The following is a 26,475-nucleotide window of genomic DNA, read 5'->3' as shown; positions in this document are numbered from 1 at the left end:
TTTTCATTGGAGTGGTTGGATCCAGCCAGCCTTATACTATCAAAAAAAGGGAGGACATTCCATCATCAAACAAACAAACAAACAAAAATAAAATGCTCTATGGGGGATCATGGGACCTGCAAGGACAAAGACCTCTGAGATGGAGGCTGTAATAAGTAGGGGAACTGGTCAGAACATAGTGAAATCCCTGGCTGGATCCAAGCCAATAACTTTTAGTAAAATTACTCTCACAAAGTATTTCTTTTTGCTTGCTTGCGTAATGGCAAATCAGCTTTGTACTATAATGCTCTTAACTACTACACCATGCCGGCTAGGGTTGCCAGGTCCTTCTTCGCCACTGGCGGGAGGTTTTTGGGGTGGAGCCTGAGGAAGGTGGGGTTTGGAGAGAGGAGGGACTTTAATACAATAGAGTCCAATGGCCAAAGCAGCCATTTTCTCCAGGTGAACTGATCTCTATCGGCTGGAGATCAGTTGTAATAGCAGATCTCCTGCCACCACCTGGAGGTTGGCAACCCTAATGCCGGCTCTAGTAAAGCTAGTTTAGCTTTTGTTATTTTTCTATGCATTTGACTGTCACTGGACTATATGTATCAGTTAAAAAAAACCTTTTCTTGAATTTCTTCAATAAATTGATTTTTTTTTTTTTTGCTTCATGGTGTTTATTACTGGGGAGTGAACTGAACCAAACCCAGGTTCAGCTTGGTTACACATACCAAGGCAGGGTCGGCCTTGACAAAATGCCATCCCTTTTATCCTCCCAACACCATATCCAAAGCTTATATTAAAACCCAAAGCCATCTCTCATTGGTGGTTAAGTCAACAGGAATGGGCACTGAGACCTCTTCCTCCGAATTGACATGTCCCCTTTGAAGGGGGTCCACCTACAATTCATTAGAAAGGTTTCTGATGCACCGTTAACTTATGAAATCACCCGACACTCATGCTCTCTTATCAACATGGACCTTTTTCTTGACCTAGTTTGGAGAGGGCTGAGTTGTTAATGCCATGACAGGTGGTAGTGGCATTACTGAGCCAAATCCCAAAAATGGCAAAGCACAACCACTAATGCTGCCTGCCCCCTCAATCAGCTTGTATGATTCTGGGCTTGGAGTTTCTTTGATCTTTTGCCTTGATGGGTTATGTGAACTGAAAACAATAAGCTTGAGCATGAGTTATCAGTTATCTCCACAGGAGGACACATTGAAAAGAAATAGTTATGAACAAGGTAAAATCATCACCCAGCAACAAGATTATTTATTTTAATTCAGCACACCCAGGAAATTACCAGTATGTTGAAAATGCACATAAGTAAGTATTATCTTTAAAGTACAACTGACATCGGTGAAAATGGGGGGGGGGACGACGACTTAGTAGCACATGATTGAAAGTTAATTCTCATAACATCCTCCAGTAGGATTGCCAGCCTTCAGTTACCAGCTGAAGATCTCCTGCTATTACAATTGATTTCCAGCCGATGGAGATCAGTTCACCTGGAGAAAATGGCCATTTCGCCAACTGGACTCTATGGCATTGAAGTCCCTCCCCTCCCCAAACCCCACCCTCCTCAGGCTCCACCCCCAAACCTCCCGCCAATGGTGACGTGGGACCTGGCAACACTATTCTCTGGACATATATGTCTGTATAAGGGAATGACGTTCAGCGGCAACTGTTGTGACAACTGTTGACCCCAAGATCCCAAAAGCCCAGCAGAAGAAATCTAGTGACAGTTGTTTCATTTTGTTGTCAACCATCTTCGTTCAGATGGTATTCAGAACAAGAAGGTTGGAAATGGCAAGTCTCTATCACAATTAACACCATGATGCACATAGCCTTTTCTCCAAGTGCTTCATGCAACCTTGGCCACAGTATGGAATTATGGATGTTCAGATTATTTAAGCATGCAGGTCTTGAGTCAACCTTGAGCTCAACCTTGAGCCGGCTACCTGAAATCAACTTCCATCAGGATCAAACTCATGAGCAGAGCGTTGACTGCAGTTCTGCAGCTTACCTCTCTGCACCATGGGGCTCCTGTATTGTCTTTAACATGATAGGAAATCACTGACCAATAACATGATTTAAACATTGAATCCCCAGTGACACTTTGGAACCTCCAATTCAAATCCGTCTCCAGTTCTGTTTCCTGAGTTATAATTTATTCAAAAAATTCCCTTCCTGTTGCCCTTTCCCCAGTGCCATTTAGCCAGTTCTACAGTTTTCTTCTGATTAGTTGCCCAACTCTCAAGTATTCCATCATCCTCAGTTGTAATCCTTTATTTCCTGAAAAGAACCCCTTTTATGCTGTGGGCCAAAAACAGTTTAACTAGCCTGGCTTTAGAGACAGCAATGAGAGTCTGATCCTGGATACCAATTGGACTTCAACAGAGACTCCCAACACACACTGGATCCTCCTTCTTTTGTCTGATTTCTTTGCAACAACGGACAGCTAATATTTGCTCTCCCTCTTGATCCACCCCCCTTATTTTCCAAACCACATTTGCACCACGTAGAGAGCATGCACTTTGCTCATCTCTCATTGGGACACCTCTGTTCTGACTGCTTTCACTTTTCTTTTCTTCTATTCCCCATTTTCCCCACACCTTAAATTAAAAGATTAACTCCTGCTCCAAATCGGATTAGCTCTGCTGAATGTTTGGTTGTTGTTGCTATATTAATTGGGATAAGGAATGTGTTTGTGCTTTAGTACCTCTAATATTTGCTTAGGATAATCCCCCCCCCCTCAATTGTACCAAATCCCTCAGTAAACTCTATATTCCTTTTAAATCAGTTCTCTGTCATCCTTTTCCTACTGAAGACTTGCTACTCACAGCCACCACTTTAAGTAAAAGATCTTGGTTTGCTGTAGGCAAGCTAGCATACCATGTTACGCTGTATACAGAATCAGGTGTTTGTGGGGGTGCGATAAAAGGTACAATATGGTGGTTGGAGGTGGCCATTGTTTTTGGCATACTCAGTAAAACCTTGACAGTCCATTGACAATGTCATACTATGGGTGTGCTTTAGGCCAAAGCCGAACTGAAAACTCCCTGAAAAATGCCTTATCAGTATTGGGGGGGGGTACACCAGAAAAAGTGGCAGCAATTCAAGGGAGTGGAAGAGTGGATCCTGAATAATGCCGAACTTTCCCAGAATTATTTGGTGCTACTTTGGCCCTGCCGCCATTTTTTGAACCTCCATTCCCCTTCCTTCCCTTTCCCCCTCATTTACCTGCTGGCTGTGCCATCTCCAAAGTCCATGTGGACTTTGGAGGCAGCAGGCGGCGCAGAACTAAAAGCTGGGCTTGGTTGAACCCAGAGTTTAGCTCTGTGCCATGTATGTTTCAGGTTCAGGTTTCATAAACTGCAACATTTTGAATATCAAAAAAATGTCTATATTGCGATCCGGCTTTTTCGAAAAAAATTCGGTTCTATTAAACCCAAACCTAAAAAATACCCTAGTTTTGCTATACGCCTATATGAATAACCATTGGTGGTACTGGGGGAGAACACCGCCAGGCATCTTGCTCAGCCCTACCCCCAACCTGAAATCTGCCCTGTCCAAATTACATCAAGTAGTTAACTTGGATCGGAAGAAGCCCACTTATCTTGATAAGATACAACACAATATAAAATAGAAACCATATTGTTTTCATTCCTCCCTTCACCCTTAAGGAAGCATTGTTTTTCTTGTGTTTAAAATAGTTTTATTGTTCTCCTGTGTACAAAATATCTAGGGAGATGTTGTCTTCCACCAGGAAATAACAAAGTTAATAACTACATAAGGGGTTTACACTCCTTTGAAAGTGGATAAAACTGGAAGAAGGTGGGATGTATTTTGTAACCACTCAGATTATTCAGACTGGTTTCTGTAGCCTCTAGTGTCACTCTTCATGTTGACTTCTTGAGGTGTGAGATCTATATACCAGCAGGACCTTAGAATCCACAACCTAAACGGCCAGACTTGTTTCTTGGTAAGTCAGCCTTTTTCACTCAGATTTATATAAGGGAAAAAAGAGAGTTGAGGCTTCAACACAACAAAGGTTTCATGTGACAATTCACGTTTTCACTTTTTAGCCCTTCAGTTTACAATTATGACCAAACTGGAAGATGCACAGGATGGAGCTATACAATTGGAACCTGTACATTCCATGTTTCTGAAAATGTGTGCATAGACCCAGTGTGTGTGTGTGTAAAGTGCCGTCAAGTTGCAGCTGACTTATGGCAACCCCTTTTGGGGTTTTCATGGCAAGAGACTAACAGAGGTGGTTTGCCAGTGCCTTCCTCTGCACAACAACCCTGGTATTCCTTGGTGGTCTCCCATCCAAATACTAACTAGGGCTGACTGCTTAGCTTCTGAGATCTGACGAGATCAGGCTATCCTGGGCCATCCAGGTCAAGGCACAGACCCAGTAGACCATTTTATATATATTTGTTCATTGTATTTCTAGCCTGCTTTTGTCACTGAGACTCAAAGAGCATTACACAGCAGATTACACAGAGTTGATGATGCTCTATATGAAGAAATGTTTGATTAAGTGTAGGTCCACACAATCTATATGAGGATCCATCTAACAAGCAGACTAGGATAATCAAAATCTAACTGAATGTAGCATATTTGGCATGATAGAGAGTGTGGGTATAATGAAGAAAAATAGTCCTTTAAAACAAATAAGGACATTGTTTACCATTTTGCATTGAGGTAGAACGAAAGGGCATCTGATGAAAATAAGACCCAAAATTTAAGTGTTGAAAAAGAGTGTATCCTGTTTTACACAGTGGGCAGGATCCAGTCAACTTTCTTGCTGGTGAAATAAGGAGCAAGGGCGTGCTCTGAGCATCCCCAAAAAGTGTGCTGGAGATTATAGGACTTGCACAAAGAACAAGGACAAGAAGAAGAAGTAGTGTTGGTTTTTATACCCCACTTTTCTCTACCAAAAGGAGTCTCAAAGAGGCTTACAATCACCTCCTCGCCCCCCAACAACAGGCACCTTGTGAGGAAGGTGAGGCTCAGAGACTTCTGAGATAACTATGGCTAGCCCAAGGTCACCCAGAAAGCTTCATGTGGTGGAGAGAGGAATCTAATCTGGTTCTCCAGATTAAAGTCAACCGATCTTAAAATCGAGTGAAATAGCTGGATCAAAGAAGTCTATGTGAATTAAACAGAACAGCACTATGCAAATCCACATAAGACTCTAACAGGAATTTCCATGATATAAGATGACCAAAGTATCCAGTCTCTTTGAACACACAAAAATATACAGATGCTGAAATCTCAAAATTATTAGATGGGACTGGAGTTGTTCCATATGGCTAAGTTCCATATGGTTAACTATGGTTAAGACCAGTGGCTCCCAAAATGGGCAGCACCACCCCCTGGGGGGCGGAGGGATTACCTTGGGGGCACTAAAAGGCAAGGGGGCAGCAGGGGGGTGCTAGAGGTAGGCCTCTTGAACTGTGTTGTTGGATAGGGTAGGGGGTTGAGTTTGTGGAACAAAGGGGGCAGTGGCCGGAAATGTTTGGGAACCACTGGTATAGACTGTTGGAGAAGCATAGCCTTTCTGGAAAATATAAAAGGAAATAATAAGAGCAGGAATTCTGCATCTCTGAACACTGTCTAATCCATAGCCAGATGTAAAAAGAGTTAGTAAACCTACAGTTCGATGCATACTTACTTGAGCTTAAGACGCTGTGAATGCTGCAGGACTTACTTCTGGGTAAGGCTGCCTAGGATTGAGCTGTAAAGAATCCACTGCATCTGACACATGGTTGGACACTGAGATTGCAATTAATGCAAGTGAAGAAAAATGGTCGAGGGGAAATGACCCTGAATTGGAACCAATTAGCTTTCACGAATTCTTGCTCAATACGCCTCTTTATTAAAGCCCCCATCACATATGGCTTTTGTCCATGCAGGTCCCGTGTTCCCAGATGTTAAAGGGTAAGGAGATGGATGTGGAGCTCATATGTTATCTGTTCTCTCCTGGGGCTCATGTGTTATCTGTTTTGCTTTTATATTTGCCAGCTTTTCTGCTCCATCTCACCAAATTCTCTTCCTCACATATTCTTCCTGGTGTTCCACATGCAGACCCCATAAATCCCAGCCTTTTTTTTTTGTATTCAAAGATAACACCTTCCTTGTTCACCAGCAGAAAAACTGGCTGAATCCAACCCCCCTTTTTTGTAAATGACATGGGATTCAGATAAATTAAATTGGTTTGGCTAAAATCTTGGAGGCAATACCTAAATCTTGTGAAAAAAAACAGTTAGCACATTGATACAAAGCTTGCATTGCAAAGGGAGATCTAAACATCTAGAAATTAAGATCTTGGTTTACTTTGTAGGTCCTCTGAATTCACCTCTCCCCCACCCTTACTTCATCCACGCTTCGTTTTCTTTCTCTAGTGTGCTGGATTTTGCCTCCATGCCTCCATGGGAAACACTATGTGGAGGAAATCAAACCATGACCACGGAATTCATTCTCCTGGGGTTTGGGACCGGCCGGGAGGCCCAGATTCCTCTCCTGTTTCTGTTTTTGGTGATTTACATCATGACCATCAGTGGGAATATCCTGATTGTTGTTCTTGTTGTGTTTGATCAGCATCTTCATACCCCAATGTACTACTTCTTGGGCAACCTATCTTGCTTGGAGACCTTCTACAGCTCAGCCATCCTCCCCAGGGTGCTGTATAGTCTCTTGACAGGGGACAGGTCTATTTCATTCATAGGTTGCTTTGCCCAGAACTATTTCTTTGGCATGCTGGTCACAACCGAGTGCTTCCTGCTAGCCGCCATGTCCATTGACCGCTATTTAGCCATCTGCAAGCCGCTGCACTATGCTACTGTCATGAACAACAAACTATGTTCTCAGCTAGCTGCTGGTTCCTGGATGGGTGGATGGCTGGCGATCACCATCACCACCTCTTTCATGTCCCAGCTCATTTATTGTGGTGCCAATGAGATGGACCACTTCTTCTGTGATTTTGCCCCACTGGTCAATCTGTCCTGTAGCAACACCAGGACAGTAACAGTCTTGAGTTTCATATTGTCATCTGTATGTGCTTTCCCACCTTTCTTCTTGACTTTGGCAACCTATGTTTGCATCATCACCTCTATCCTGCAAATCCCATCTGCTTCTGGAAGGCAAAAGGCTTTCTCTACCTGCTCCTCTCACCTCCTAGTGGTAATCATTTTTTACGGGACTTTGATAGTTGTCTATGTCTTACCAAACTCTAGCACCCTGAGAGACCTAAACAAAGTGTTTTCTCTCCTGTACACCATATTGACTCCTCTTGCTAATCCCCTTATATACAGCTTAAGAAACAAAGAAGTTAAAGGAGCACTGAAGAAAGGGGTCAGGAAACTTTACAAGAATGTAAGAATGTAAGAGGAGCCCTATGGAATATCACCAGGGTTCTATCTCGTTCAGCTTCCTGTTTCTCATAATGGCCAAGATGTTCCTTCAGAAGGCTAACAAACTAGGGGACATAGTTCAAAGTTTTCCCCCTGATTGCTCTACAAGCAAACCAGTATTCCCACTAACTAATAAACATATTTCCTCCTTCTATTAACCAAACCCAAACCTATCATGTTATGGTGCTGATTGTTTTTTGAAGATGGATTGTCAATATTTGGCAAGATTGGGAGTTCATGCAGCTGGCAAGCAGATAAACTCATATTCAAAGGGACTTTGTACCCTGGCACCTGATACTTTCACCTTGGGTTATTTATTTATTTATTTTTGCCATGACGTTTTCAAGGCAAGAGACATTTAGAGGTTGTTTGCCATTGCCTGCCTCCACTTGGGCTGAGAGAGTTCTGAGGGAACTGTGACTGGCCGAAGGTCACCCAGTAGGCTTTATGTGGAGGGGTGGGGAATCAAACCCAGTTCTCCAGATTAAAGTCTGCTGCTTTTAACCACTACACCATCTTGAATGTATACTAGAATTCTAATCACACAGAAAGTCTTTATTCAGCAAGACAAAGGAGATATGAGGCTTCATGTCCAGCATGGCATAGTGGTTAAGAGCGGTGGACTGTTATCTGGAGAACCGGGTTTGATTCCCCCCTCCTCCACATGAGTGGTGGACTCTAATCTGGTGTACTGAGTTGGTTTCTCCACTCCTACACATGACCTTGGGCTAGTCACAGTTCTCTCAGAACTCTCTCAGCCCCACCTACTTCACAAGGTGTCTTTTGTGGGGAGAGAACAGGAAGGAGATTGTAAGCCGGATTGATTCTCCTTAAAAAGGTAGAGAAAGTCAGCATATAAAAACCAACTCTTCTTCTATTTTAGTTTAAAATATCTTTATTCACATATACCTCATTATGATGTAATTGATGCAAAATTTTGATTCTCAGGGCATAAATTGGGAGAAATACATAGAGGAACTGAAAGCCTAAGTGCAGAACGAATGTCATGCTATTCTAGATTTAACTACACATTTGGATAGATCTAGCCAGGTTTTCTGCTGGTGAAAATGGGAGGAGCCTTTGACCACTGAAAAAGGTTGTATTGGGGACCATAACTCTAATATCTACTTGTCTGTTTAACAGTGTGTCTGTCTGCCCATCTAAAAACCATATTGGACAGTGAAGGTATTAAGAAAGGGAGGGGCCATGGCTCAGTGGTAGAGCCTCTGCTTGGCATGCAGAAGGTCCCAGGTTCAATCCCCGGCATCTCCAGTAAGGGACTAGGCGAGTAGGTGATTTTGGTGAATAAACAGTACTCTGTCTCCTTTAATGCTGTTGCGCAATGATGATTTTATAAAACTTTATTCTTCTCTTGCCCACCACCAGAGCAGTATATAACAATTATTTAATATTTATACGAGACATTTCACAGCATTAAGTAGTCACTGTTCTTGCATATTTTAAACATGCATAACTCTAAGATCATGGCTCTGTGGTAAGAAATATATTGCTTCATGCAGGGCATGGCAATATTAGGATATTCCAATGTGCACTGTGACTTTAAGCAATATTGAAATGTTGTGCATCTATACATTCTACTGCTGCTGCTGCTGCTGCTACTACTGCCTTCATAAAGATAAGAAATGAGCTACATTGACAATTTTAGTGGAGGTTCTGTAAAGGGCTGCCTTGACCTCTCTGTTTCTCAAACTGTATATAAGAGGGTTGATCAGGGGAGTGAAGACGGTATAAAAAAGGGAGAAGGTTTTATGAAGCTCCTTCAGTGTGTTAGTTTCCGGAAGTAAATAGACACAAATCAGTGACCCATAAAAAAGTGTCACTACGATGAGATGGGAGGAACAAGTGGAGAAGGCCTTCTGCCTGGAAGCCTTGGTCTTCATCTGGAAGATGTTGATGATGATACACAGGTATGAGATCAGGGTAAGTAGAAATGGGGGTAAGGTGACTATGGAGGCAAAAATGAAATTTACAAGCTCCACTAAGTGGGTGCTGCTGCAGGAAAGTTTGAACAGAGGGGCTATGTCACAAAAGAAATGTTCAATTTCATTGGGGCCACAAAATAATAGCTTGAACAAAAGTGATGTTATTACACTGATATTTAACAGACCGGTCATCCAACAGATGGCAAGAAGCCCGAAGCAAATCCTGCCATTCATAAGATATGTGTATTGCAATGGTCTGCATATGGCTAAATATCGATCATAGGACATCACAGTCAGGAGGTAACATTCAGTAGATGCTAAAGAACCACAGAAGAAATATTGTACAATGCAGCCATGAACAGAAATAGTTCTATCCCCAGTCAGCAGACTGAAGAGCAATCTGGGCAGGATAGTTGATGTGTAGCATATCTCCAAGCAGGACAAATTCCCTAGGAATAAATACATGGGGGTGTGGAGGTGTAGATCTGCAACAACAAGCACTACAATGATAATATTTCCAGCCACAGTAAGCATGTAGATTGCGAGGAAAGAGAAGAAGAGAAGAATCTGCAGTTCTGGATGGTCACTGAATCCCAAGAGAATGAAATTTGTGATGATCGTTTGATCTGTTCTATTATTTATTTGCTGTTGGAAATAAAGCATTTTATGAAACAAAGCTTGCATTTATGTAATATGTTACATAGAACAGAGTTTGTACATGGTATACAAAAACATAACACATGGAGACTTGATACGTTTTTGCACAATATTTGAAGCCTGCATTTAGGACCAAGATGGCATAATAGTTTGAGTGGTTCAAATCCCTCCTAAGTGGTGAAGCTGCATGACTATGAACAATCATGGTCCAGTTGCTCTCGCTTGGTCTAACTTACCTTGTAGGCTTATTATGTGGACTAAAGCAAGAGATAAAAGATAAGGAAGACTGTTTAAGCTGCCCTGAGCATCTTGGAGGAAGGGCAAGGTAAAAGTGAACCAGACTTCTAGCCCAAATGAATTCCTCCAACAATATTCAACCAGATTGGGAGTTCAGGCAGCTGGAAAGGAGATATGCCCAGATTCAAAAGGAGTTTTCCACCCTGATACCTGATACTTCTTTCCACCATGGAACAATACTTGAATTCTGATCATACAGAAAGTCTTCATTTGGCTAGACAATTGGGATATGATGCTACATTTTCATGCAATCTATTGTAGTTTAAAATATCCTTATCCACATTATTTCATTATGATGTAATTGACCCAGACCTTGGATTCTCGGTGTAGCTAAACTCAGAGTAAAGAAGGGGGAAGTATGCTGGATCTATTCCTGATGATATTTTCTCTACTGTCTCCATCCCATCCGCGGAGCTGAAAAGGCACAGGTTTGTCACAGTGGGAGGAAGTTGGATGGAGAGGGTGAATTGCAGTAAAGAAGCTGCAATAGGGAAAAGGTTGCCTGCTTTCCTCACGTTGCTTCCCCCCAAAGCACACTCACAAAGAAAACCCCATTTCAAAAGCCATCATTGGAGTTACAATATACGTACTTGTACATACACAGAGACTTAAATTTTACCTGATCTCAGCTTTTGGTCTATTGGGGGGTCATAATTTGAGTTTCGTATGTACCATATTTTCATGCAAAACCTACCAAACTTGGCTCATAGAATGATGGAACATAAACAGGAGACGGTCAACATTCTCACTACCTTGCTAGAAACCTCCAGGAACCTGAATGCCCAATATTGACAACAAGGCAAGCCAATATTTACGACATGATATGGACTGGTTGAACAGCCTGGTTAAAATCAGTTGCTACTTCAGCAAATAGTAATTCCATGAATTGTGATTAAAGATCCTCATTTTATTGGCCATTGGAATTCCCAGTGGCAGAAGGTTCAACCGATTATACATGTAGGCTGTAGAAATGAGTTATGAGGATGCATTTTTTCTAGTTAAAAAAATCAGTAGGATGTAGATACTAGTTTACTGTAGAAATGGACAGCTGAAGTTTTTCATAGCATGGAGGCACATAACATCACCTAGTAAATAACATCCCATTAAGCTGCTACTAAAGGGGCCTATCTTGTTTCTTCAGGCTAGTTGCCCAGCTTCTGCCCAGCCATCCTTGTATGTTGGCGGTATGTGAATAACAGATCACTCGGGGGCCAACCAAGAATTCTTTAGACTCTTTTGGATCGGTCAGATCAGCTGGATACAAAAATAATAGTTTAACTACTTTATTTGGTGTGGCATCTTTATTTAGGGCAAGTTGTTATGCCGCAAAACCTGGCCTCATGGGTGGTCAAGTCTGAAGCCAAGCATCTCAGAAGGAATCGGCTGTGGTCTCATGTACAAAATGAAAAGAGAGATGTAGTGTTAAAATGTAGAATCTCTTGCCTTTTCACATTTTTTTAAAAAATCTATGACTATGCGACTGAAGATGAATAAGTTAACTGTGTGTCTTTCTTGCACAGCTAAAGGTACTATTCCGTCACACATAAAACATGGACAGACACAGCATTCTTCACAGGGTGATGGAGATACCTGAGCTAGTATTGAAATAATGGCTTTACCTCAAACTGGATTTCATTAGGAAGATGAATGTTAGTCATATTCCATCTGCTTCCCATTTCTGGCCATGGGGATCTCAAGGCATGCTTCACCTCTTCTCTTCCTGGGTCCTTTGTCTACATGAACTCATATACTACACAGCTCTCTCTTGTCGGCTCTAGGAATTTCGGCTGATTTAAATGCTTCAACTTCTTCTGACTCCCTATTTATTTTCTAAACCTTCACACAAAGCAGTGCCATTACCCATCTGGAGGTAGAAAGCATTGTGGTGGTGGAGCTCAAATATTGCTTTGCTAGAGTCAAGCATCTCACAGAAGTGGAGGCAGGATAAACACTTTTCCTCAGGAGAGCACAGGAAACCCAGAGGACTGTTAATTCTGAGGGAATTTGTCTTTATTAGAGATATGAGGACTTTAATGAACACCTAACCATGTACGCTAGTGAAAGAAGTTAAAGGCCAATTCTGCCATTTTATCATAATCTAGTCTAGTGAGAAAATGGTCGCTTCAGAGGATGGACTGAACGCATCACATCCCTGCTGATCCCCTTCCCTTCCCCAAACTCTGCCAGGCTCCATACCCAAATTCCCAGAAATGTCCCAATCCAGAGATGGCAATCCTAATTGGGAAGACTTTGACCATAGGCCATTTTAGCAGAATCTAGCCCTAAAAAATTAGAGAGTATTCCCTACTCCTCGAAGGGTAGCCACTTCATGGAGAAATGTTTGTAACAAGGCTTTCTCTGAAGCCAGAGAGAGAAAATTCTATAAGCCATTCTGGGCAGAATGGTGGGTGTGTAACAGATATCCAAGCACACTAGTTTCCCTACAAAGAAAAATATGGACGTGCGGAGATGCTGGTCATTGACATGAAGCACTACATTTATGAGATCCAACCATGGTAAGCATGTATGTTGTGAGGGAAGCCAGGAAGAGAAATGTCTATATCTCTGGGTGATCACTGAATCCCAGAGGAATGAAGATTGTGTTGTAGGTGAGATCTGTTCTGTATTTGCTCTTGGAAATAAAGGATTTTATGGAAAAGCTTAGATTTAATGATATATAGCATATGGAATGGAATTCCATACACAGTAAGTGAAGTGCAGTGAATATGACAGCTTTAGTTAGACTTGGGTAGCTGAGCTTAGCTAAAGGCAGTACCAATAGGGTTGCCAGCTCTGGGTAGGGACATTTTGGGGGTGGAGCCTGGGGAGGGGAGGGACTTCAGCAGGGTATAGTGCCATAGAGTTCACCCTACAAAGCAGCCATTTTCTCCAGGGGAACTGATTTTGATCATCTGGAGATCAATTGCTACAGTAGAAGATCTCCAGATGCTACCTGGGGGATGGTAACCCTACCCCCCTATGTCTTTTCCCTGTGGAAAAAATAGAGATTCCATTGACTGACTGACTGATTAGAAATTTCAGAAAATCATTTTCAAGTAAAATCCCATTATAAAACATTACTCCTATGGAATGATGAATAAAATGCTTCTGAAGGCAATCTTTTCAAATATTGAGTTATAGACTCGTTACTCCCTGAAATGCGTTAAATGATTATGTCATAATTAAATAAGACATTTCAGAGCAGCAGGGAAATGCATGCAATTCCTGTTTAATGTCAGAATGTATGCATTTCAAATCCTACCCCTTTAGATTCTTTACTCATCAGCAGTATGTAAAATAAATGAGCTTAAAGTGGGAAATCTATTGCTTCATGTAGAATGTCATGCTAATAGCAATGCTAAAATGCGGGGCAAGGATTAGGCCGTAGCTTCTTCTTCCTCTCGTTAACAAAAGTAAAATAAAAACAGCCACCATTAAGGGAAGGTACGAGCTACATTGACAATTTTAGTTGCAGTTCTAAAAAAAGCAGCCTTGACCTCTCTGTTTCTCAGACTGTATATAAGAGGGTTGAGCATGGGAGTGAAGACCGTGTAAAACAGGGAGAAGATTCTATGAAGCCCCTTCAGCGTGGTAGTTTCTGGAAGTACATAGACACAAATCAGAGACCCATAGAAAAGAATCACTACAGCGAGGTGGGACGAACAAGTGGAGAAGGCCTTCTGCCTCGAAGCCTTGGTCTTCATTTGGAGGATGGTGATGATAATATTAATGTATGAGATCAGGGTAAGTAAGAAGGGGAGTACAGTGTTTATGGAGGAAAAAATGAAGATGACCAGTTCTGCTAAGTCAGTGTTGCTGCAGGAGAGCTTTAACATGGGGGCTAGGTCGCAAAAGAAATGTTCAATTTCGTTGGGACCGCAAAACATTAACTGCCACAACAGTGACGTGACTATGCTAACATTTAGCAGCCCACTCATCCAAGAGACGGCAATAAGCCAAATGCAGACTCGGCTGTTCATGAGAGATGTGTACCTCAAGGGTTTACAGATGGCTAAGTATCGGTCATATGACATCACGGCCAAGAGATAACACTCTGCAACTGCTAAGACACCGAAGAAGAGGTATTGTCCCATGCAACCATGAACCGAAATGATTCTATTTCCTGTCAGCAGACTGAAGAGCAATCTGGGCAGGATGGTGGACGTGTAGCAGATCTCCAAGCATGACAGGTTCCCTAGGAAGAAATACATGGGGGTGTGGAGATGCCCATCGCTGACGACAAGCACAACGATGATGAGATTGCCAGCCACAGTAAGCATGTAGATTGTGAGGAAAGCCAGGAAGAGAAGCATCTGAAGCTCTGGGTGATCGCTGAATCCCAGGAGAATGAAGACTGTGTTGGCGGTGAGATTTGTTCTGTTCTGTATTAGCTGTAGGAAATAAGGGATTTTATAAAATAAAGCTTGGATTAAAAACAATAATTTTTTGTACACACAATAGGCAATAAAGTCACTTGGCAACTGGATAAATTTGTGCAAGGAATATAAAGACTTTGGTTAGATCCAGCAAGGGGTAGTAGTTGAACCTGGACCCAGATTCAAATTCCAACTTGAGTTGTTCACTGGATGACCTTGAGCCAGGCATTCTCTTCAGATTAACCTACCCCTCAGGATTATTGCAACAATAAAAAGGGAGTATATGAGAACCACACAAGCCACCCTGAACTCCAATGGGATAAAAGTGAGATACATATTTTATGAACTAGGACTCTGGCACCAAAATGAAAATTTCATTGTTACATTAAAGGTAAAAGGGATGAGCAAGCGAGCTGCTAGAGTAGCCATTGTGCAAAAGGAATGGCAGGCAAAGGTGTTGATGGGACTAAATTCCTTCTTGAAATGCTTTACTGATGGAAATGATAGCCCTGAACAGCAGGTGGGGATCGAATCGCAAACCAGGTGCAGATTTATGCTACTGACCTAAAACAGGGGGCTCCTTTGTCTATTCATTAGTTATGGTGAGATCTCATTTTTGCCACTGCCTAACAAAGGGCTAGCAGAAACCTATGAGTTGGACTGCCAAACCTTTATGGATTATGAATGAACATGCCAATGATCAATAATCGTACATTGTACCTTTTCAGTTACGCGAATGGGTTTTCTTATATTGGTCTCTTGCTCTGGATTTTGATGTAGTTTGGCTCTTTGATCATAGGGTTGCCAACTACCAAGTGGTGGCTGGAGATCTCCTGCTGTTACCACTGATCTCCAGGTGATATCAGTTCACCGGGAGAAAATGGCCACTTTGGAAGGTGGACCCTATGGCATTATACTGCACTGAAGTCCCTGACGTCCCCAAACCCTGCCCTCCTTAAGCTCCCCCCCCAAATCTCCAGGTTTTTCCCAACCTGAATGGGCAACCCTATTGATCAACAAAGGTTGCTGACCACTGAACTAGTGGCTTATCTCACACGGACTCCCCTTTCCTCTGCTTTTCTGTGTTTCCTAGCTGCCTGATACCCTGCCAGAATTCAGGCAGCTGCCAAGCAGATGTCATTTCAGATTCACTATAGCCCAGTCTCAGGATGCTTCTTTAACTGTCCCCCACATGGAACGCAAAAGAAAAGGTTTCCACTGTGGGTGGGAGCAGTTGGGAAAAGGGTTAAACATCTTCTTTGCTTACTATTTTTCTGCTCTAAATCCCCCCTCCGTAAGGCTGCTTAGGGAACTCTCATCGGAGCTGCAGGATAGTCACTTGTGAGTACACAGCGATTTCTTCAGCTCCCCTTTCTGGTGGTCATTTCACTGCACTTGCTAAAAGTCCTGCTATGAATCTCTCCTCCTGCTGTCCCTTGCAAATCATTCCAAACTGCATTGTTAAATGTCAACAGCAAACGATGCAAAAGAAGTATGCAACTTAAATGCAAGTTCATGTGAGAGGTAGCATTAAAATGTGGAAATTCTCCCTTTCTTTCACAGTATGCAACGGATCCCGCTCGGGGGGATCCGGGTTTGCGGACCTGCTGCGGGGGAGGAGCAGAGGGACAGGGAGCAGGTCGCTCTTACCTGGGCCGCGGCCGAGGCAAGTGGCGGCGCCATTCCCAAGCGGCTGGGCCGCAGCCGGCCGGGCCAGGTGTGGGTGGGCCAGCCCGCCGGGAGCCAGAGGGGCGGGCCTGGATCCTACGTGAGGCGGCCAGGTAGGGGTATGGCCGGGCAGGCTCCCAGCCGGCCCCGCGGTCGCCACCTCCGCCCCCTCCGCTCCCCGGCGGGCTCCACGCGGGGGTCACGGGAGCCCTCCTGACCCAATGGGGTCTGGGCCGGCCGGCGTGCCGAGGGGGGGATAAAGCCAGGCCCCGCCCCCGGCCGCGGCCATTCAAAAAAATAAAGTGAAATTGTTCCATTGAAGTTATATGGGATGAGACACCTGGCAACTGGATAAATTTGTGCAGGAAATACAAAGAGTTTGGTTAGAACCAGCAAGGGGTAATAGTTGAGCCTGGACCCAGGTTCAAAGTCCAACTTGAAGTGTTCACTGGATGACCTTGAGCCAGGCATTCTGTTCAGATCAACTTACCGCACAGGACTCGTGCAACAATAAAAAAGGAGTATATGAGAACCATACAAGCCACCCTGAATTCCAATGGGATAAAAGTGAGGTACGTATTTTATGAACTGGGACTCTGGTGCCAAAAATAAAATTACATTGTTACATTAAAGGTATATAGGATGAGCAGATGACCTGCTACAATAACCATTGTGCTAAAGGAATTTCAGGCAAAGGTGTTGATGGGTCTAAATTCCTTCTTGAAATGCTTTAACATACCAATGATCAATAATATTATGTTGTACCTTTTCAGTTACACAAATGGGTTTTCTTATATTGGTCCCTTGTTCTGAATTTCGATGTAGTTTGGCACTTTGATCATAGGGTTGCTGAATTGTTTTCTGTTGCCCCAGAAGGTTGGACCAAAACCAACGGGTTGAAATTAAACCAAAAGAGGTTCTTGCTAAACATTAGGAAGAACTTTCTGACAGTTAGAGAGGTTCCTCAGTGGAACAGTCTTTCTCAAAAGGTGGTGGGCTCTCCTTCACTGGAGGTTTTTAAGCAGAGGCTAGATGTCCATATGTCAGCAATTCTCATTATATGACCTTAGACAGATCATGAGAGGGAAAGCAGGAAGGGTTGCGTCACTGTTTGGCTCTCTGGGCCCTTCCGAAAGAGTGCTTAGGGAACCCTCATCGGAGCTGCAGGACAGTCACTCGTGAGTACACAGTGATTTCTTCAGCGCCCACTCCTGGTAGTCATTTCACTGCACTTGCTAAAAATCCTGCTACGAATCTATCCTCCCGCTGTCCCTTGCAGATCATTCCAAACTGCATTGTCAAATGTCATCAGCAACTGATGCAAAAGAAGCATGCCATTTAAATGCAAGTTCATGTGATCTTCGAATTTGGGCCTTCTGAACTTATCATTAAGACATTATTTAACATCTTTTCATGCAATCTCTGCTCAACTGTGGCCACAGAATAGCAGACCATTAACTGGGGAAGGTCATCGTTATGAAGACCTGCTTGAAACCCCCAAGTGTCTTGCTGGTCACTACTGGAAAGCAGCCAAAGAAATAGAAGAAGGGTTGGTTTTTATAGCCCGATTTTCTCTACCTTTTAAGGAGTCTCAGACTGGCTTCCCTTCCCTTCCTCCCCTACAACAGACACCTTGTGAGGTAGGTGGGGCTGAGAAAGTTCAGAGAAAATTGTGACTGGCCTAAGGTCACCCTGCAGGCTGCATGTGGAGGAGATGGGAAACAAAACCGGCTCACCAGATTAGAGCCCACCTCTCTTAATCATTACACCATGCTGGCTCTTATGGTTCTGTTAACTACCCACCCCCATCTTATTGTCTGTTGAAACTTCCCGTGGCAGAAGGTGCCAGGAATACATCCCATGGGAAGATAGATGACAGGCCTGAGTGGAGACAGCCTGTTATAGTTCCATGGCTGGATGGCAATTGTCTTTTCTGCTTCATATCATTGATTCATGATGAATGTCAACATACTTGCCAGAAAGGTTAGCTTGAAAACAGTCCTCTACTGTGAAAAGGATAGAAGATTCAGAGCCAGCTTCTGCCTTTCTTGGGGGTACTCTATTCTCTGGATAGTAGATCTTGGATTTGAGGTATGTTCTGCAATATAACTTGATGGTCAAGTGAGAGGTAGCATTAAAATGTGGAAATTCTCCCTTTCTTTCACAGTATTCAAAAAAAGAATCCCTGCCCTTTTTAGACTTGGTAGGGCTACAGTCATGTGCACAAGATTGCTTTATGGAGTGCCAGAAGCCATTCCTGTGTTACGCAGGTATTGCGTATGTAACTCTAGGGGTTTGGCCCTTTGTTAGAGTTGGTGGGAAGCTATTTCGTCCCTGAGAAGGCCTGAGAAAAAAGGCCTGAGAAAAAAAGGTTTCTGAAGTGAAAGGATTTCTCTCTCTCTCTCTCTCTCTCTCTCTCTCTCTCTCTCTCTCTCTCTCTCTCTCTCTCTCTCTCACACACACACACACACACACACACACACACACACACACCATTAATAAATGCAGGTCCCATACTTTCTTCTCTCAGCTAGGGTTGGTGGGAGAAACTAGGGCTACGTTTTGAGAGGGGTGGAGAAAAGGACAGCTGTGGTTCCCACTTCCCCCCATTTCCTAATACGGGGTAGGGGTGGCCAGTATGCAAAAGAAATGTAATTTCAAAATAACTTCCAGACCCCCTCCCCAACAACCTATATTCATTCGTGAGCAGAACTTAAATACAAGTAGGGTTTAATTCAATAAGGCGGGATGGGAAATCAAAGCAGGACACACGTATAAAAAACTCCAAGTTAGACATGACAACTGAAAAGTGGGAACCAAAAAGATGCTAAGATGATTGTATTGTCTCTCTGAGGCTTTCTGCGGGTCTCTCACATTAAGTCTTTGCTGCGGCTAAGCTGGCTCTCTAGTGCTAGTGCAGATCGCCAAAGGTTGCAGCTCCAAGGAGCCTTCTCATGCTTCAATGTTCTCTGCACAGGGCTTCCATCTCCCCTTTTTCCTCAACAGAAAAATCCTTTCACCTCAGAAGCCTTTTCCTCTGGTCCTTCCTAGCTCCCTCTCAGGGAAAAAATACCTTCACCCGAAACTCCAACAGAGGTCTGAACGCTCAGGGTTTCCTATGGAATAGTTGCTCCTCTGTCTGACAGTAGGTGAAAAGCAGGCGGCCAGCTTGAAAAGTGAAAGGCGCCGTTCCATCACCTCATGTGCAAACCACTTTGTGTGATGATACAGATCCATAGATATGTAGAAATAAGATTCTCTGCAGGCTGATGGAGAAAACTGAGATTGTAAATAGAGTTGATTTACCTCAAAATGAATTTCAGTAGGTGGATGAATATGAGAAATAGTCGTTCTGCTCCCCATTTTTGGATTTGAGGATCACAGTGCACACTCCTCTTCTCTTTTGTGTCCTGTGTACACTTCAGCTGATTTGTCAACTTTCAGTTGCAGTTTAAGGGAAGGCTAAGCTAAACCCCTTTTATCTTCTACACCTATACTCAAACACAAAGCAGTGCCTTGGGTTACTTGGAAAGGGAAAGATCTGTGCTGGTTGTGTTCAAGTGTTGCATTGCTGGAGTCAATGCTTCTCCTGATAAAACAGGTTGAATAAACATCTATCCTCAAGGGAAGAAGGACTCAGAGGATTCTAGCCTCAGAGGGAAGTTGCCTCCATTACAAGCATAAAAGTTTAATTGGACAGCAAATTGGGTAGATACATGAGGGCAATTGATGGCCCTTTTCTAGGGTTGTCAACCTCCAGGTGGTGGCTGGAGATCTCCTGCTATTACAACTGATCTCCAGGTGATAGAAACCAGTTCCCCTGGAGAAAATGGCTACTTGGCAATCGGACTCTATGGCACTGGTCCCTCTCCAAACCCTGCCTTCCTCAGACTCCACCCCCAAAATCTACGGGTATTTCCCAACCCAGAGCTGGCAACCCTACCCTCTCCAGCCATTTTAGACTAATCCAATGCGAGTAAAAATGTTTTCTTCTAATATCATAAATTTTATTGCATGAGAAAATTATTGGGTATGCAACAATGGCACCACAATTGGTCACTGGAGGGGGGGGAGCATCAGTGAGAAAGCAGCACATGCAGTTGCACATATATTTACTGTAGTCACACACGTTCAGGCACTTTGCATGCAGATGAGCAGTCTGTTGAACATTTAGCTCCAGTGATTGGTTCCCATGAGCAGGAGAAGAACTGTACCACTAGCCAACTAAGTATCTTTGACCATAACTATTGGATCCAAGATGGTGGCCAATTTCTTTACTATAGATAAACTATTTCAGTTCATGGCTGTTAAAGGTATGGGTGGGATCCAGCCAGGTACTCCTCTAAAGCCCGTCAAATTGATCTCTTTATTTTGTTCATGTAGGTCACTTGACTCCCACCATAACATTTTGGGTAGTGAAACAGGACTCTATTCTCCTTTAATGCCATTGCCTAATTATTATTATTTTTTTATAATTATTCATCTCTTGCCCACCAACAAAGTGGTATATAATAATTATGCAATATTTATATGAGACATTTAACAGCATTAAGTAGACACTGTTCTTGCATGGTTTAGACATGTATAACACTCGAATCATGGCTCTATGGTAAGAAATATATCACATCATGCAATACATGGCAAAATTAGGATACTCTAAAATGTAACATAAGTAATATTGAACTGTTGTGCATCTGTACAGCCTATTACTACTACTGCTACTACTACTACTACTACTACTGCAACTACCAATACTACTAAAGATAACCCTTCATAAAGATAAGGAACGAGTTACATTGACAATTTTAGTGGAAGTTGTAGTTATGAGTTACATTGACAATGAGCTACATTGACAATTTTAGTGGCAGTTCTAGCAAGGGCAGCCTTGATCTCTCTGTTTCTCAGACTGTATATAAGCGGGTTGAGCATGGGAGTGAAGACGGTATAAAAAAGGGAGAAGGTTTTATGAAGCTCCTTCCGTGTGTTTGTTTCTGGAAGTAAATAGACACAAATCAGAGACCCATAAAAAAGTGTCACTACGATGAGATGGGAGGAACAAGTGGAGAAGGCCTTCTGCCTGGAAGCCTTGGTCTTCATTTGGAGAATGTTAATGATGATACACAGGTATGAGATCAGGGTAAGTAGAAATGGAGGCAAGGTGTTTATGGAGGCAAAAATGAAAGTTACAAGTTCCACTAAGTGGGTGTTGCTGCAGGAAAGTTTGAACAGAGGGGCTAAGTCACAAAAGAAATGTTCAATTTCATTGGGGCCACAAAATAATAGCTTGAACAAAAGTGATGTTATTACACCGACGTTTAACACACCGGTCATCCAAGAGATGGCAAGAAGCCCGAAACAAATCCTGCCATTCATAAGATATGTGTATCGCAATGGTCTGCATATGGCTAAATATCGATCATAGGACATCACGGCCAGAACGTAACATTCCGTAGATGCTAAAGAACCAAAGAAGAAATATTGTAGAATGCAACCATGAACAGAAATAGTTCTATCCCCAGTCAGCAGACTGAAGAACAGTCTGGGTAGGATGGTTGATGTGTAGCAAATCTCCAAACAGGACAAATTCCCTAGGAAGAAATACATGGGGGTGTGGAGATGCCCATCGCTGACAACAAGCACAACGATGACGAGATTGCCAGCCACAGTAAGCATGAAGATTGTGAGGAAAGCCAGGAAAAGAAGAGTTTGAAGCTCCGGGTGATCGCTGAATCCCAGGAGAATGAAGATTGTGTTGGCGGTGAGATTTGTTCTGTTCTGTATTAGCTGTAGGAAATAAAGGATTTTATAAAATAAAGCTTGGATTAAAAACAATAGTGCAAGGAATGGAATTTGTACACACACCAGGTAAGAAAGACTCCTGTAACTGGATGCATTTGTGCAGGGAATAAAAAGACTTTGGTTAGATCCAGCAAGAGGTAGTAGTTGAACCTGGACCCAGGTTCAAATTCCAACTTGAGTTGGTCACTGGATGACCTTGAGCCAGGCATTCTCTTCAGATTAATTTACCCTACAGGACTATTGCAACAATAAAACGGGAGTATATGAGAACTATACAAGCCACCCTGAATTCCAATGGGATAAAAGTGAGATACGTATTTTATGAACTGGGACTCTAGCGCCAAAAAGAAAATTACATTGTCATATTAAAGGTATATGGGATGAACAGGTGACCTGCTAGAGTAACCATTGTGCAAAAGGAATGGCAGGCAAAGGTGTTGATGGGTCTAAATTCCTTCTTGAAATGCTTTCCTGATGGAAATGATAGCTCTGAACAGCAGGTGGGGATCGAATCGCAAACCACATGCAAATTTACTCCACCGGCCTAAAAAATTGTGCAGGGGGCTCCTTAGTCTATTCATTAGTTATGGTGAGACATAGCCACTACCTAACAAAGGACTAGCAAAAACCTGTGCTTTGGACTGCCAAACCTTTATGGATTATGAATGACCATGCCAATGATCAATAATATTATTTTGTACCTTTTCAGTTACACAAATGGGTTTTTTTATATTGGTCTCTTGCTCTGAATTTTGATGTAGTTTGGCACTTTGATCATACGGTTGCTGAGTTGTTTTGTGTTGCCCCAGAAGGCTGGACCAAAACCAACGGGTTGAAATTAAACCAAAAGAGGTTCTGGCTAAACATTAGGAAGAACTTTTTTACAGTTAGGGCAGTTCCTCAGTGGAACAGGCTTCCCCAAGAGTTGGTGAGATCTTCTTCACTGGAGGTTTTTAAATAGAGGCTAGATGTCCATATGTCAGCCATTCTGATTCTATGACCTTAGACAGATCATGAGAGGGAGGGCAGGAAGGGTCGCATCAGTGTTTGGCTCTCGGGGCCCTTCCGAAAGGGTGCTTCGGGAACCCTCATTGGAGCTGCAGGACAGTCACTCATGAGTACACAGTGATTTCTTCAGCTCCCACTCCTGGTAGTCATTTCACTGTACTTGCTAAAAGTCCTGCTATGAATCTATCCTCCCGCTGTCCCTTGCAAATCATTCCAAACTGCATTGTCAAATGTCATCAGCAACTGATGCAAAAGAAGCATGCCATTTAAATGCAAGTTCATGTGATCTTCGAATTTGGGCCTTCTGAACTTATCATTAAGACATTATTTAACATCCTTTCATGCAATCCCTGCTCAACTGTGGCAACAGAATAGCAGACCATTAACTGGGGAAGGTCATCGTTATGAAGACCTGCTTGAAACCCCCAAGTGTCTGGCTGGTCATTACTGGAAACCAGCCAAAGAAATAGAAGAAGAAGAAGAATTGGTTTTTATAGCCCGATTTTCTCTACCTTTTAAGGAGTCTCAGACTGGCTTCCCTTCCCTTCCTCCCCCTACAACAGACACCTTGTGAGGTAGGTGGGGCTGAGAAAGCTTAACCTTGATTTAGAAGGATCAGCAGCCCTTTTTTTGGGAGCTATAAAAATCATTTAAAGTTAAAAATACTTAACAATACTAAAAAAATTGCAAAAGTTTAAATACTATTGAAGCAATTACTGCTTAAAATTTATCCTAAAAAGATTGTAAACCTCCCTAATTGTATGCTTCTAACACATGAGGCTGAGGAAGCTATGCTTTGGTGAAAGTGCTACAAGAGTATCCGGAATAGCGTTTCCTCCTTCTTTGGATTGGACCTTGTCCCAACTAATCTTTGACAGTGTCGACCACATTTGGATTTGAAGAAAAGTTGCCTCTGATAGACTTTTGGACTTGCTATTAGGCTTTTGATAACTTATTGTAAATAATTGTATATATTTGCACACCTTGTGGTTGTTTTTTCACTGTTAATATGTTGTCAATGAATTGTTGAATATATTGAGTTGTGCTGGTTTCTTTCTCTTAACCTCCAGGTGGTGGCTGGAGATCTCCTGCTATTACAACTGATCTCCAGGTGATAGAAACCAGTTCCCCTGGAAAAAATGGCTACTTGGCAATTGGACTCTATGGCACTGGTCCCTCTCCAAACCCTGCCTTCCTCAGACTCCACCCCCAAAATCTCCGGGTATTTCCCAACCCAGAGCTGGCAACTAGGGCTGTCAATTCGGTTCGGTCCGAACTGAAAATCAACCGAATTTCCCCTGATTCAGTGATTTTCTGTTCGGACGGATCCGAACTCAAAACTGGCGGGCAACCGGGGGGGCCGAATTCAGCGAGTTCGGGAGTTCGCGAATAAATTCGGCCAATTCGGCCCCCCTTCAGGGGAGCCCGCTGAAAGGCGCGGGCTGCCCTTTAAACTGATCTGAGCCTCCCAGCTGGGAGGCGCAGGTCAGTTTAAAGGGCAGCCCGCCCCCCTTCAGCGGGCTCCGCTGGAGAGGCGCGGGCTGTCATTTAAACTCATCTGCACCTCCCGGCCGGGAGGTGCAGATGAGTTTAAATGACAGCCCGCGCCCCTTCAGCGGGCTCCGCTGGAGATGCGCGGGCTGTCGTTTAAACTCATTTGCACCTCCCGGCCGGGAGGCGCAGATGAGTTTAAATGACAGCCCGCCCCCCTTCAGCGGGCTCCGCTGGAGAGGCGCAGGCTGTCATTTAAACTCATCTGCGCCTCCCAGCTGGGAGGCTCAGATGAGTTTAAAGGGCAGCCCGCCCCCCTTCAGCGGGCTCCGCTGAAGGAGGGCGGGCTGCCCTTTAAACTCATCTGTGCCTCCTGGCCGGGAGGCGCAGATGAGTTTAAATGACAGCCCGCCCCCCTTCAGCGGGCTCCGCTGGAGAGGCGCGGGCTGTCATTTAAACTCATCTGCGCCTCCCGGCCAGGAGGCGCAGATGATTTTAAATGACAGCCCGCCCCCCTTCAGCGGGCTCCGCTGGAGAGGCGCGGGCTGTCATTTAAACTCATCTGTGCCTCCCGGCCGGAAGGCGCAGATGAGTTTAAAGGGCAGCCCGCCCCCCTTCAGCGGGCTCCGCTGGAGAGGCGCTGGCTGCCCTTTAAACTGACCTGCGCCTCCCAGCTGGGAGGCTCAGATCAGTTTAAAGGGCAGCCCGAGCCTCTCCAGCGGAGCCCGCTGAAGGGGGGCGGGCTGCCCTTTAAACTGATCTGCGCCTCCCAGCTGGGAGGCTCAGATCAGTTTAAAGGGCCCCCGCGCGCCTTCAGGGAATCCCTCTGAAGGCGCGCTGGGGCCGAATTTCCCCCCGAACTCCGGATCCCCCCGAATTACCGGGGATCCGAAGCGGGGGAGTTCGGACTTCGGCACGTACCGAACCCACAAGGGTCAAATTCAGCCGAATCCGAACTGTACCGAATTTTTTTTTTTGACAGCCCTACTGGCAACCCTACCCATTCCAGCCATTTTAGACTAATCCAATGTGAGTAAAAATGTTTTCTTCTAATATAATACATTTTATTGCATGAGAAAATTATTGGGTATGCAGCAATGGCACCAGAATTGGTCACTGGAAGGGGGAAAGCATCAGTGAGAAAGCAGCACATGCAGTTGCACATATATTTACTGTAGTCACACATGTTCAGGCTCTTTGCATGCAGATGAGCAGTCTGTTGAACATTTAGTTCCAGTGATTGGTGCCCATGAGCAGGAGAAGAACTATACCACTAGCCAACTAAGTATCTTTGACCATAACTATTGGATCCAAGATGGTGGCCAATTTCTTTACTATAGATAAACCATTTCAGTTCATGGCTGTTTAAGGTATGGGTGGGATCCAGCCAGGTACTCCTCTAAAGCCCGCCAAATTGATCTCTTTATTTTGTTCATGTAGGTCACTTGACTCCCACCATAACATTTTGGGTAGTGAAACAGGACTCTATTCTCCTTTAATGCTGTTGCCTAATTAATATTATTTTTTATAATTATTCATCTCTTGCCCACCAACAAAATAGTATATAATAATTATGCAATATTTATATGAGACATTTAACAGCATTAAGTAGACACTGTTCTTGCATGGTTTAGACATGGATAACACTTGAATCATGGCTCTATGGTAAGAAATATATCACATCATGCAATACATGGCAGAATTAGGATACTCTAAAGCACACTGTAACATTAAGTAATATTGAACTGTTGTGCATCTGTACAGCCTACTACTACTACTACTACTACTACTACCATTGCAACTACCAATACTACTAAAGATAACCCTTCA

The 26,475-nt window shown here is 43.5% G+C and overlaps 2 protein-coding genes across 2 annotated transcripts; one reads left to right on the top strand and one right to left on the bottom strand.

Annotated features, from left to right (window-relative positions):
* Positions 1–6,417: 6,417 nt before the first annotated feature.
* LOC130490782 (olfactory receptor 6F1-like) lies at positions 6,418–21,124 on the top strand. The gene is made up of 3 exons (XM_056864589.1): positions 6,418–7,347; positions 17,121–17,168; positions 21,050–21,124. The coding sequence occupies exons 1-3, from the start codon at positions 6,418–6,420 to the stop codon at positions 21,122–21,124; spliced, it is 1,053 nt and encodes a 350-aa protein (XP_056720567.1).
* A 44-nt stretch (positions 21,125–21,168) lies between these two features.
* Positions 21,169–26,441, bottom strand: LOC130490781 (olfactory receptor 1020-like). Its single transcript, XM_056864588.1, has 2 exons — positions 26,415–26,441; positions 21,169–22,131 (listed from the first exon to the last, which is right to left on the bottom strand). Exons 1-2 carry the CDS (start codon positions 26,439–26,441, stop codon positions 21,169–21,171), a joined length of 990 nt encoding a protein of 329 aa, XP_056720566.1.
* Between the last annotated feature and the right edge of the window lie 34 nt (positions 26,442–26,475).

This window comes from Euleptes europaea, chromosome 18, assembly GCF_029931775.1.
Source record: "Euleptes europaea isolate rEulEur1 chromosome 18, rEulEur1.hap1, whole genome shotgun sequence".
Lineage (NCBI taxonomy): Eukaryota > Metazoa > Chordata > Lepidosauria > Squamata > Sphaerodactylidae > Euleptes > Euleptes europaea.
This window is presented reverse-complemented; position numbering and strand designations above follow the sequence as displayed.

Bases quoted from the DNA above. Each gene is read 5' to 3' on its own strand.
- LOC130490782 (XM_056864589.1), top strand. From the start codon at position 6,418: ATGCCTCCATGGGAAACACTATGTGGAGGAAATCAAACCATGACCACG. The intron at 7,348-17,120 runs GTCAGGAAACTT...GTACCTTTTCAG, and splicing joins AAGGAGCACTGAAGAAAGGG to TTACACAAATGGGTTTTCTT. The intron at 17,169-21,049 runs GTAGTTTGGCAC...GCATCTGTACAG, and splicing joins CCCTTGTTCTGAATTTCGAT to CCTATTACTACTACTGCTAC.
- LOC130490781 (XM_056864588.1), bottom strand. From the start codon at position 26,441: ATGGTAGTAGTAGTAGTAGTAGTAGTA. The intron at 22,132-26,414 runs GTAGGCTGTACA...TATTTCCTACAG, and splicing joins TAGTAGTAGTAGTAGTAGTA to CTAATACAGAACAGAACAAA.